The following is a 12,282-nucleotide window of genomic DNA, read 5'->3' as shown; positions in this document are numbered from 1 at the left end:
CGAGACTGATCTTGTTCCTGCTTTTGACTCAGATCAAGAGAGCTGCTCTGACAACAATGCTGGCTGCACACACGGTTGTATTCAAGGCCCATTTGGGGCACAGTGCACTTGTCCTGTGGGTTATCAGCTCAGCAATGACTCCAAAACCTGTGTGGACATAGATGAGTGTAATCCTCCAGGACTGTGTAGCCAGCACTGCTTTAATGAAAGAGGCTCCTTCCGCTGTCACTGCCAGGAGGGTTACACTCTGGAAGCAGACCAGCGTACCTGCAAGACCTCAGGTGAGGACTCCATATGTGTGGAACATGTAGCTGGTAATAAAATGTTGACTGCGTTTTTTTTAGTCTAGACATGAAACGCAGCTTTGTTTTCTGCACCCTGGCTGTAAGGAAGGGACCCCAATAAAGAGGGGGCAAGCCCTCCAGACAACAAGACTGCCCCACTGTCTGTCTTCTCCCTTATATTTCTTTGCTGCTCTGATTTCCTAAGATAAGACAAATAACACGTGTCACTCACTGGCCATCAACAGTGTAATTAGGAAATAATCACATACAAAGGGGTGTTTATGGGGAGCGTGCCTGACATGAGCACCTCTTCCCCACAGATAACGTGTTGAAAGGCCTTGCAACACAATAGGACTTTATCTGAAGAAAGGTGCATTCCCAAAAGATTGCTATTTGAGAAGGGGGTCTATTTAACTCTGGTTGTAGGGCAACAGTCCACACTAAACAGGTAGGCGTACTTAATAGCATGAAACAAGACAGAAAGAAAAGCAACAGAGGTTTGGTTTTGTGTTTTTCAGATTCTCGACAAGCTTTCCTACTAGTTGCCAGCAGAAATCAGATCATGCAAGATGACATAACCACCCAGCCAAATGTGATTCGGTCTGTGATTCGAGATGGACGCAACATTGTGGCACTGGATTTTGACTCTGTCACCGACCGGGTGTTTTGGTCTGATACAAGCCAGGATAGAATCTGGAGTTCTTATATGAATGGCAGTGATAGAGCAGTGGTAAGACATCAATGACAAAGAACATTTGTATATTTAGAGAGCTGATTGAACAGCAGACGAATGTGTTGTGCGCAGATTTTTGACAGTGGAGTGACTGTGACGGAGAGCCTTGCCGTGGACTGGGTGGGCAGGAACTTGTACTGGACTGATTATGTACTGGAGACAATCGAAGTGTCTAAACTAGACGGCACCCATCGGGCCGTGTTACTCAGCGAGAATATCACCAACCCTCGAGGGCTTGTGCTGGATCCCAGAGAAAGGTCAGAGAGGTTTCATGTGTTTTTCCTGCTTCCATGCATAGCTGCTGTAAGCTCAGCTGTATTTTTCAGTGCACATCTGATGTTTTGGACTGACTGGGGAAGGAACCCTCGCATTGAAAAGGCCAGCATGGATGGGAAGCTGAGGACTATCATTGTCAGCAGCAAACTTTACTGGCCCAACGGTCTAACCATAGACTATCCAAATAATTTGCTATACTTTGCTGACGCCTACTTGGATTTCATCGACTACTGCGATTATAATGGCAATAATAGGAAACAAGTTTTGGCTAGCGACTTGGTGAGTGTATCCAAGTTGACATTTTATCCACTTTATTTGGTGATACTGTTAATTATCTTATATTTGAATATTCTGTGTAAGATACACTTTTTTTTCCCTTTTGCTACTCTCTGTGAAAAGGTACTGCAACATCCCCACGCAATTACCATTTTTGAGGATTTTGTCTATTGGACCGACAGATACATCAACCGAGTGATGCGAGCTCATAAGTGGCACGGGGAGAACCAGACAGTGATGCTGTTCAACCTCCCTCAGCCTATGGGTCTAGTAGCAGTCCATCCAACCAGGCAGCCTGCAGGTATGGCAAATTCTGCAGGAATAATTCAGTCCAAAACAAGACATTACTTACCTGCCTCTTTCTAAATGTGTGGACATGTGTAATTGATTACTCTGCAGGTGAAAATCACTGCTTGAATAGTCCGTGTACTCATATTTGCTTGCTATCTGCTGTGGGACCAAGATACTACTCATGTGCTTGCCACTCAGGCTGGATACTGGCAGCAGACCAGTTCACCTGTACCAGAGGTATGCATAAGGAGGAAAACACTCATCTCTTAGGCTGATGAAAAGAAAAACACACATATTTTATAAACCAGTGTACTTATCAGGTATTGATTGTCCTAAAAAAAAGACGTCATATAAACACACAATTCTCGGATTCTTCTTTTAAAAAAATGAGAATTGTCTCTTGTCTGCATATTTGTCTGCCAAATGGTCCCAGGCACTTGTCAACAGCCTCCCATTTAAATTGTCTCATAAACTCGACTTCCCTTCATGAATATTAGGAATCATACAAGCGTGTCTTGCTCCCTTAAGAAGACAAGGGACCTTTAATTCAAAGTCCAAGAAGTCTGCCCTAGGTCAGCAGCTTATCTCATCTCAGGTTTCACTCCAGTCAAAGCAACCAGCGCACAACCCCCCCATCCCCTGAAGCTAACGATACTTCAAGAATGAAAATGTTCCACAAGCATTCAATGACTAATCTCTGACGACGAAGCACATCGTGCTGTGGAACCAACATTAATCAGTCAATACATTTTATAGATACAGACATTTTAATGCGTTTGCACCAAATTTTCTGTACTTGATGCGTACTATGTGGCTCTTGTTTATTATTGGCTTTTATTAGAGTTGATCTGGTTTTTGTCATTTGTTTCATATGTGCGTTTTTGTCCAGTTGAGGATCCGTTTTTGGTGGTTGTAAGGGACAGCATCATCTTAGGCATCCCCCTGAATCCAGAGGAGAAGAACAATGATGTTATGATTCCTGTCGCTGGTCTTCAAAATGGTTATGATGTTGACTTTGATGACAGTGAACAGATCATATACTGGGTGGAACATCCAGTAAGTAAAACTTTCAAGTCTTTTTTTTTAACACGTCATTGTAAGTGAGTAAGTTATTGCAGCAAAGCAAATGACTGCTGTGCTTTATTTTTTACTCTCCCAATTCAGATAAAAATTTGTCTCATGGGATTAGGTTTAATTTTCCACTCATTCACTACTGACTACGGCTTATGTGTGTCATTTGTTACCAGGGTGAGATCCACAGGGTGAAGTCTGATGGTACCAACAGGGAGGAGTTTGCTCCAGCAGCCATTCTTGGTTCACCTGTTGGTCTGGCCTTGGACTGGATTACAGAGAACCTCTATTACACTAATCCAGGTGCACAATCTATTGAGGTGAGTTATATGATCAAGTAAATGCAAAATGTTGAAAACAAATGGAGTCTCACATGACAGTTATGCAGGAAAACAACCTTTTTTTGTAGGTTTTAAAGTTAAGAGGTGAGCTACAGTACAGAAAAACGTTGATCACAAATGACGGCTCTCCAACTGGTGCTGGGAGTCCTGTTGGCATTACGGTGGATCCAGCACGTGGGTAAGACTCTCTTTACATTGACTTGGCACAGACAATGCTTACATTGAGGTGTAAGGGAGTACAGTTGTTAGTCTAAAGTGCAGTCTAAAGTGCCATAAAACCTTAGCACCCTGCAGCTAGGTGATATTTTGAGACAACTGTGTTGTTGTATTGGGCTATACTGTAAAAATAAAATTGAATTGAATGCCTTTTTTTAAAAAATTGAAAATTGATAAATACTTTAAAACTAAAACACTGCATCTTGTCCTGTAACTTCTTAAGCAAACTGTACTGGACAGACCAGGGAACGGAGAGTGGCATCCCTGCCAAGGTGGCATCTGCAGACATGGATGGTCAAAACCCAGCCATCTTGTTTACCGACAACCTGGATCACATAGAGTTCCTCACAGTGGACATCCAAGAAAACAAGCTGTACTGGGCCGTGACAAGTACTGGCAAGGTGCACCACAATGCTTTCAATTTCTAAATTCTTGATAGAATATTAGTGCTTTGTTCTTTAATGTCTGTAATTCTAATGTCTCTGAATTGTCACAGATTGAACGAGGGGATCCAGACGGAAGCAACCGCATCACCATAGTGTCAGGCCTGTCTCACCCCTGGGGGGTAACTGTCTATCAAAACTTCCTGTACTTTACGGACCGTGACTTTGAGGTCATAGAGCGAGTGGACAAGTCCACAGGCGCCAACAAGGTTGTGTTAAGAAACAACATGTCAGGACTAAGGGCTCTGAAAGTTCATTTTCGACAAAGTAAGGAACACACAAATGTATTTCTTTCTCAGGGTTTCAAATGTACGCTTTTGTTTCTTGTGTTTTTCATTTTGAGTTGTCTTTTAGCATCTGCAGGTACATCAAATGGTTGCACAAACAACCTGGGAGCGTGTCAGCAGCTCTGTCTGCCACGACCGCAGAGCCTTTTCACCTGCGCATGTGCAACAGGTTTCAAACTCAATGCAGACAACAGAACCTGTGCACCTTACCAGTCCTACGTTGTTATCTCTACTCTGTCTGCTATCAAGGGCTTCAGTTTGGAGGGGTCAGATCACTCTGAGGCCATGGTCCCTGTGGCCGGAAGAGGTCAGCAGCTTCAACATTTTATATGCGCTTGTTTGCGATGCAATTCTTAATTCTTAGAATTTCCACTGGGAAGAACATAGACAAACTGAGTGTTAACATTTATTGTTTTTCAGGGCGTAATGCTTTGCACATTGATGTGCACATGGCCTCCAGTTTCATTTATTGGTGTGACTTCAGCAGTACTGTGGCAATACAGAATGGGGTCAGAAGGATAAAGCCGGATGGCTCTGGATTACGTAGCATGGTAACGTCTGGAATAGGACGCAATGGGATACGAGGAATTGCTGTGGATTGGGCTGCAGGTAAGCTGCTGCGTTTTTGAAGAGTATGTTGTAATGAAGCTGAAAGTAAAATAATATATAATGAAAGTTGAAAATAACAATTTTTTTAGAAGATTATAGTTCTCATTCGCATTAAAGTTTCAAAAGTGAGAAAACCAAAATATAAATATAAATGTGAGATTTTGTTTTTAAAATGAGTCATGTTATTTCAGACATGGTCAATTTAAATCTTCTAGAACTGTTTCCCTTAAAAAACACATTTGCTAGTTCTTGTGTTAAAAATACTAAACAGCTTTTGCACACTTTAAATCCTATTTGTGATTTTCTTTTCAGATAATTTATATTTCACCAACGCTTTTCTGACCGAGACATATGTTGAGGTGCTTCGCATTAATACAACGTACCGTCGAGTGTTGTTGAAGACCCAGGTGGACATGCCGCGCCACCTTGTAGTGGACCCTAGAAATAGATTTTTGTTCTGGGCTGATTATGGACAGAACCCCAAAATTGAGAGAGCCCTTTTGGATGGAACAAACCGTACAGTTTTAGTGTCTTCAGGGATTATCACTCCTCGAGGACTCGCCCTGGACTGGAAAACTGGCTATGTTTATTGGGTGGATGATTCTCTTGACATGATCGCTCGAATCAGCCCACAAGGAGGGGAGACTCAAATAGTGAGGTACGGCAGCCGTTACCCTACTCCCTATGGAATTACAGTGTTTGAGAACAGCATTGTTTGGGTGGACAGAAACCTCAAGAAGGTTTTCCAAGCAAGCAAAGAGCCAGGTAGCACTGAAGCACCTGCTGTCATTAGGGACAACATCAACATGCTGAGAGACGTTACCATCTTTGACCAACGAACTCAGCCCACCAGCGCCCAAGAGCTTAACCACAACCCTTGCATGGAGGCCAATGGAGGCTGTGCCCATTTCTGTTTTGCCTTTCCAGGCTCCAGTTCTGGTGCTCAGGTGAAAAAATGCAGCTGTGCTTTTGGAGATTTGGCAGCAGATGGGGAGAACTGCGTAGTGTCTAGAGACGACTACCTCATATATACCACTGAGAGCACAGTGCGCAGCTTGCGACTTGATCCTGAAGATCATGCAGTGCCTTTTCCTGTCGTCAATGTGCCTCGTACCTCTGTGGCTCTGGATTTTGACCTCACAGACAATAGAATCTATTTCACACAAAGCACAGGTGTAGGAGCAAGCAAGATCAGCTACATCAGCATATCATCTCCCACCTCAGCTCCTGTTGAGATTGCATCAGGTCAGCTTTGCAGCCGCAATGGTGATTTGTATGTCAGTACTATAAGAATAACAGTCTTGCCTGTGGTTTGACAGATCTTGGAGCTCCTGATGGAATTGCATATGATTGGATAAACAAAAGAATTTACTACAGTGACTTTGTCAACCAGAGCATCAGCTCTATGTCTGTGGATGGTGCCCAAAGAACTGTAATTGCCCATGTGTCCAGGCCGCGGGCCATCATGCTGGATCCCTGCAGGGGGTACGACAACTTTACATCTTAATCTGTATTTGTCATATTGCTGATTTTAAGGAGGTTTTGACTTTTTCTACAGATACATGTATTGGACAGACTGGGGAACCCATGCAAAGATTGAGCGAGCCACATTGGGTGGAAATTTCCGGACAGAAATTGTGAACAGCTCTCTGGTTTGGCCTAACGGTCTGACCCTGGACTATGAAGATGAAAGACTTTATTGGGCCGATGCCAGCTTGTAAGATCTGATATGAGTCACAAATTAAATTTGTCATTTTGTGCTCCTTTTGTGCAAGCTCTTCACTTTAAAGCTTTTACCATTAATTACAACTTCTTTTGCCATTAGACAGAAGATTGAGCGGTCCTCCCTTACCGGATCCAACCGTGAGGTCATAGTCAGCACAGCCATCTATCCCTTTGCCATGACCATGTTTGGCCAGTTCATCTACTGGACTGACTGGAACACCCGCAGCATCTACCGGGCCAACAAGCACGATGGGTCAGACATGAGAGTCATGATCCAGAACCTACCATCTCGCCCAATGGACATCCATGTTTTAGCCAGCAGGAAACAGCAGCAGTGTGACAGTCCCTGCCAGCAGTTTAATGGAGGCTGCAGCCACATCTGCACACCAGGTTTAAAACTCACCTTGTTAAAAGCACAGTAATAGTGCACGATGTATAGTGTACATTTTGGAATCTTACTAATTTTGTGCTCTCAGGACCTAATGGAGCTGAGTGCCAGTGTCCATCAGGGGGGCACTGGTACCTGGCCGATAACAAGTATTGTATTCCTGATAACGGGACTCGCTGCCAGCCAGGCCAGTTCACCTGTATGAATGGCCGTTGTATTCGAGCCCTGTGGAAATGTGACAATGACAACGACTGTGGGGATGGAAGCGATGAGTTGGAGAGAGTCTGCGGTAGGCTAGATTTGTGTTTCTCTCTTGTCTTCATGATTGTAGTCTTGCTGAGTCCATGCTTACAACTTTTTTATAGAGGCTATCTTTCTTTTCTGAGTCTGCAGTTTTTCATTACCATCCTTACTAACAAACTAACAATGCTTATATTCTGCCTTAAAATTTCCATCCTAGGACATAACCGAGTCGTCAGTCATGCTGGTCTGTATTCTTGCTCTTTCTGATTTAATTTGTTGACAGTCTTCTCCCTAAAACAAATAACAGAAATGATGACTAATGGATGAATCAATGTGCTGTCTTTGCATGCAGTGCCACAGCTGCTGTCTTCCTTTATTGCCTTGTCAGGTAAAATGAGCTGTTAGTGGCAGAGTATTTCCTCTGGTCTCGCCTGCCCTTGGCGTGATTTGTGACCCCTCGGTTCTGATTGGCAGCCTTCCACACTTGTGAGCCGACGATGTTCACATGTGGAAACGGCCGATGCGTTCCCTACCACTACCGCTGTGACCACTACAACGACTGTGGAGACAATAGTGATGAAGTGGGCTGTCTATTCAGACCCTGTGACCCCAACACAGAGTTCCCCTGCAACAATGGACGCTGCATCGCAAAGGAGTATGTTTGCAATGGCATTAACAACTGCTATGACAATGGGACCTCTGACGAGCAAAACTGCCGTGAGTATCCAAGTCGGTCACAAAGGTTCTTAAAATCAATGATAACAAGTGAAAAATATTTTGATTTGTGATTATTTCAGCGGAGAGAACCTGTCAACCAGAGCAGACAAAATGCCAGTCTACTAACATTTGCATCCCGCGTTCATACTTGTGCGATGGAGATAATGACTGTGGAGATATGAGCGATGAAAGCCCCACACACTGTGGTAAGTATAAAAAACTCTTCTAGAAAAATATATTATTCTGTTTAAGCCCTTTTTATGATCTTCTTGGCTTTTTAATTCTTCCACAAAGTAGGTATTATCTAAAGAAAACATCTTTCAAATATTGATTATTGTGTGTTTGAACAGTCTGCTTGTTAAAGTATTCTTAGTGACATCACTATTCTTCTGGGATATCACAGCTAAATATGTGAGTTGTGCTATTTAAATGAGTTACCAAACCTATTTTGTGCTCCTGGTCATTTGGTCTGGTTAGAATGCAAGTTATGCAAGTTAAAGTAATATTTAAGTGCAAGACACCGGTTTAAGCAGTTTGCTTTAACAGTTTCCTTTAACCCTAACCCTAACCCTAACCCTAACCCTAACCCATGCATGCATTTAAAAGAAAAGTGTTTCTCTGGATCATATATATTTAGGAAAGTTTTAAGGATCCACTCCAATAAAAATGATTCTTTTGAAGTCTTAAAATTTCTTAAGGTATTTTTTCATATTATGGAGTATATATATAAATAAAATTAAGCCTAAAATTGTGTTTTTGAGTATCTCTATTTAAATATTTGTGAATTGGGAGCAAACATAAAAATGATGTTTGAAAAAGCTTGTAGCAAGGACGTAGGTGCTACAATTGCCAGGCCTCAAGCTCCCTGCTCCACTCCATTCTGATGCATCCACTTGAAGACAAAGAGACACATGTGCGTCTTTGTTTTCCTCATCTGAGCTGGAATCTGGCTCAAAACTGTACGGCTGTATAGCTCCAATATTGCTCGCCATTTTTACTGCACCAGTAATGTTAGCTTAAGCTCATAAGGGACTGTAAGCTAGCAGGAGAGTGTGTAAATAAATAGATGAGGGGAAAGAGGGGCGGACTTCCTCCATGGCCCCAGTTGCACCACAACAATTCAGAGACAAATTTCCAATGAATTCCTGTCACTCTGCAGTATGTCTTGAAATATGACCGTTTGTTTTTAATTTGGCTAAAAACGTCATAATCATAGTTAAAAAACCACTGGGAATGCTTTTAGAATAAACGATGATTGGAGTGGGTTTTCAAGATCCAAATTAATCAGAAATGCTATTATTTATATTATATTATTTACCTTAAAAAGAACCAAGCTTCCTATGTGTGGTGTCTTCTTAAAATCTTTTTTATTTCTTTAACAACACTGACCTGCTGGGGGACTGCAGAATGAAATTAGACTGAGGCGAAAATCTGACATATTTGCATTTGATTTTCAATGTTCATTAATGTGCAATGTCCCTTTCTTAATAAATCTATTGAATTAAAATTTTCGGCATTGTGTGTGCAGCCACCTCCACTTGCTCCCAGAGTGAGTTCCGCTGCTCCAGCGGCCGTTGCATCCCCGCCCACTGGTACTGTGATGGAGGATCTGACTGCTCAGATGGCTCTGATGAACCCCTCTCCTGCAGTGAGTGTCACACAATTCTCTCACACCCAGAATGCCTTTTGGCTTTGTTTTGCCCCATTGCTGCCCCCCACGCCATTATCAGCTGCTTGATGATTGTTTGAAGGTGTCTGTCTGCCAGTCTGCGCCTGTGTGAGAGGCTTCTGTGAGTGATGTAGCAGAGAGTGCGAGTCAGTGGTGTATGTCTTTGTTGGGGATGTGGTCAGTCAGGCCTCCTATTGTGTGCCACATTCCTCTGCAGTGACGCCCTTCAATGTCCTCGGACAAACAGCACCTCCCCCTCTCTTTGTCCACCAAGGGTTACAGAGCCTCTTTTTGGCTTTTGTTTTGGTAGCTCACCATGCATGAGAAAGTGAAGCTGCCATGAGTATCTTAAAAGCCCTGCCAGGGTTGTATCGAGCCTTTCACGTTAATGAAAGGCTCGCCTGCAGGAAGTACCAGCAGTAATTGGCAATTAAAGAAACATTTACAGTTGGCCTGAAAGGCTGGAACTCTGGTGTAACATTTGTGATCCAAAGTTTTTGCCTCTGCAGCCACCCTGATCAGAACCTGCAACACAGACCAGTTCCGATGTGATGATGGCAGATGCATTGCCTTGTCTTGGATCTGTGACGGGGACAATGACTGCGGTGACATGAGTGACGAAGACCAGAGGCACAACTGTGGTATGGGTTTTTCATTGCCTTTTTATAACCTTCTTATTTTTAGTCTATTACCTCTTTTTACAGAACACCATCTTCCTGTCCCGGACTTTTTGACTTTGCTGGGGAGTTTCCACAAGCTATTATTCAGGACGCTGACTTTTGTTGGTGCATACCATTGGGGATTGTTTTGAAGAGAGACACAGGCTGTCAGAGCCCAGCATCTTTAGTCTCCTGCAGAAGATCTCCAGTCCAAGGAGCTGACATTCCTAATTTTTCCTGCCTCACTTGCTACTTTGTGCGTGTCTCCTTTCACTGGCTTCCTGGCTTAGAGCGGTTCAGGATTGTTGTATCTCACTAGAATGTGATTCAAAAATAAGATGCCTGAGGCAACATACTTGGGCTCAGCCTAAGCCTCAGTAGGAGGCTGTCTTCAAGTGAAATGAATCAATCACATTTGATGGAAGAATTTCCTGACACGGCTTTGTCGTTTGAAATACACTTTGGAATGTTTGGATTGTAACAGAAGATGTTACTGTCTATATTTAACATTTTGCTTGTTTTCCAGCCAATCGCACATGTTCAAGCTCAGAGTTCACTTGTGCAAACAACCAACCACCACAAAGGAAATGTATTCCACGTGACTGGGTGTGTGATGGCGATGCAGACTGTGCAGATGCTCTGGATGAGCATCAGAACTGCACACACAGATCCTGTGGCATCAATGAGTTCACTTGCAGTAACGGCCTCTGCATACGAAGCTCCTACAGGTTAGCTTAAGTGTCATCAATGAAACTTTTTAAAGACCCACTCCAATGAAAACTGTGTTATTAACATGTTTCTAGTAGTATTTTTTTGTGATGAAGGACTTATCTAAAGAAAATTGAGCTTACGTCTTCGTCTTCCTCCTCCAAGCTGGCATCTGGCTCAAATCTGTACAACTGGATAACTCCAATATTGCTCGCCATTTTGTTGGACTGCTAATGTTAGCTTGGGGTTGTAAGGGGCTGTAAGCTAGTGGGTGAGCATGTAAATAAAAATATGTTGGGAAATTAGTGCAGGCTCACTCCCTGCCTGCCGTCCCGGTCAGAACTTCTAATGAACTACTGCTGCTCTGCAGGAGCTCTCCTAAAAAATGACAGTTTTTGGGGGTTTTGCCTAAAAATGGTATAATCATAATTAAAACACTACTGAGAACGCTTTGACAGTAGACCAAGAGATATTTGGAATGGAATCTGTCTGGCAATGTGAATATATTTCTGGGCTCTTCTTAAATTAGGTGTGACCGCCGTAATGACTGTGGGGACAGCAGCGATGAGCAGGGCTGCACGTATCAGCCCTGTCAACCCCACCAGTTCACCTGCCAGAATGGCCGCTGTGTGGCCCAGGATTTTGTGTGCGATGGTGACAACGACTGCGGGGATGAGTCTGATGAGCTGGAGCACATGTGTCGAACGCCAGCACCCACCTGCCCCCCTGGAAACTTCCGATGTGAGAACGGACACTGCATTGACCTGAGTCGCGTGTGCGACCGGAGCGACGACTGCTCTGACAACAGCGATGAAAAAGGATGTGGTGAGTGGAGCAGAACTATGGCTGTAATTCAAATTTATGTGTTAAGTGTGTTTCCACTGTTGGCTTCATGGCTCCTAATCAGAAATGTTTAAACTGTTGGAATTAAATACACTTTCATGACAGCTCTGACCTTTTCCTAAAATGAGAAAAACACTTTTGTGATGAAAATAACTAATATATAAAAGACAGTGAGTTTAATGAGGAATAAGGAAGCAAGATATTTTAATTGTGTGCTAAATCGAAACAATAAAAAAACATAAATGCTAAAATAACCTCTGAAAATGTTTGGTATCCTCCTAAAGTAGTTATTTAGTTGAGGCTTTTCCCCAAAGGAACATCTGCCTTTTCTGCATGTTGGTCTTTCCAGTTTGCCCAGTGTCTGCTCTCTGCGTTTGCTTCAGCTCCCTCCACAGGTTCTCTGTAGAACTGAGAGGCAATTTTTAAATAAACTAATTTATGAGGACACCACAATTCTGGGTTCAATGCCGAACTGCATGTTACACCATTTAACCGAACCCCAG

The 12,282-nt window shown here is 43.1% G+C and overlaps 1 protein-coding gene across 7 annotated transcripts in view; it reads left to right on the top strand.

Moving 5' to 3' along the window:
• lrp2 (LDL receptor related protein 2) overlaps positions 1 to 12,282 on the top strand; it is a 56,076-nt gene that overhangs the window by 19,028 nt on the left and 24,766 nt on the right. For 4 of the 7 annotated variants that reach the window (XR_002292762.2, XM_020713106.2, XM_020713107.2 and 1 more), the window contains 26 exons: positions 33 to 281; positions 803 to 1,014; positions 1,090 to 1,274; positions 1,344 to 1,572; positions 1,693 to 1,870; positions 1,969 to 2,097; positions 2,750 to 2,916; positions 3,108 to 3,251; positions 3,341 to 3,450; positions 3,712 to 3,889; positions 3,985 to 4,198; positions 4,286 to 4,525; positions 4,639 to 4,827; positions 5,140 to 6,072; positions 6,147 to 6,312; positions 6,386 to 6,544; positions 6,653 to 6,942; positions 7,029 to 7,229; positions 7,401 to 7,427; positions 7,536 to 7,571; positions 7,658 to 7,900; positions 7,981 to 8,106; positions 9,429 to 9,548; positions 10,079 to 10,210; positions 10,755 to 10,956; positions 11,466 to 11,761. Coding sequence is in view for 6 of the 7 variants with exons in the window: in XM_020713106.2 (XP_020568765.1) it covers positions 33 to 281; positions 803 to 1,014; positions 1,090 to 1,274; positions 1,344 to 1,572; positions 1,693 to 1,870; positions 1,969 to 2,097; positions 2,750 to 2,916; positions 3,108 to 3,251; positions 3,341 to 3,450; positions 3,712 to 3,889; positions 3,985 to 4,198; positions 4,286 to 4,525; positions 4,639 to 4,827; positions 5,140 to 6,072; positions 6,147 to 6,312; positions 6,386 to 6,544; positions 6,653 to 6,942; positions 7,029 to 7,229; positions 7,401 to 7,427; positions 7,536 to 7,571; positions 7,658 to 7,900; positions 7,981 to 8,106; positions 9,429 to 9,548; positions 10,079 to 10,210; positions 10,755 to 10,956; positions 11,466 to 11,761 (5,355 nt within the window). In the remaining variant the exon portion in view is untranslated. The remainder of the gene's footprint in view (positions 1 to 32; positions 282 to 802; positions 1,015 to 1,089; positions 1,275 to 1,343; positions 1,573 to 1,692; positions 1,871 to 1,968; positions 2,098 to 2,749; positions 2,917 to 3,107; positions 3,252 to 3,340; positions 3,451 to 3,711; positions 3,890 to 3,984; positions 4,199 to 4,285; positions 4,526 to 4,638; positions 4,828 to 5,139; positions 6,073 to 6,146; positions 6,313 to 6,385; positions 6,545 to 6,652; positions 6,943 to 7,028; positions 7,230 to 7,400; positions 7,428 to 7,535; positions 7,572 to 7,657; positions 7,901 to 7,980; positions 8,107 to 9,428; positions 9,549 to 10,078; positions 10,211 to 10,754; positions 10,957 to 11,465; positions 11,762 to 12,282) is intronic. The other 3 variants (XM_011489764.3, XM_011489763.3, XM_011489762.3) reach the window with 2 other exon arrangements.

The sequence above is a fragment of the Oryzias latipes genome, chromosome 21 (genome assembly GCF_002234675.1).
Source record: "Oryzias latipes chromosome 21, ASM223467v1".
NCBI lineage: Eukaryota > Metazoa > Chordata > Actinopteri > Beloniformes > Adrianichthyidae > Oryzias > Oryzias latipes.
This window is presented reverse-complemented; position numbering and strand designations above follow the sequence as displayed.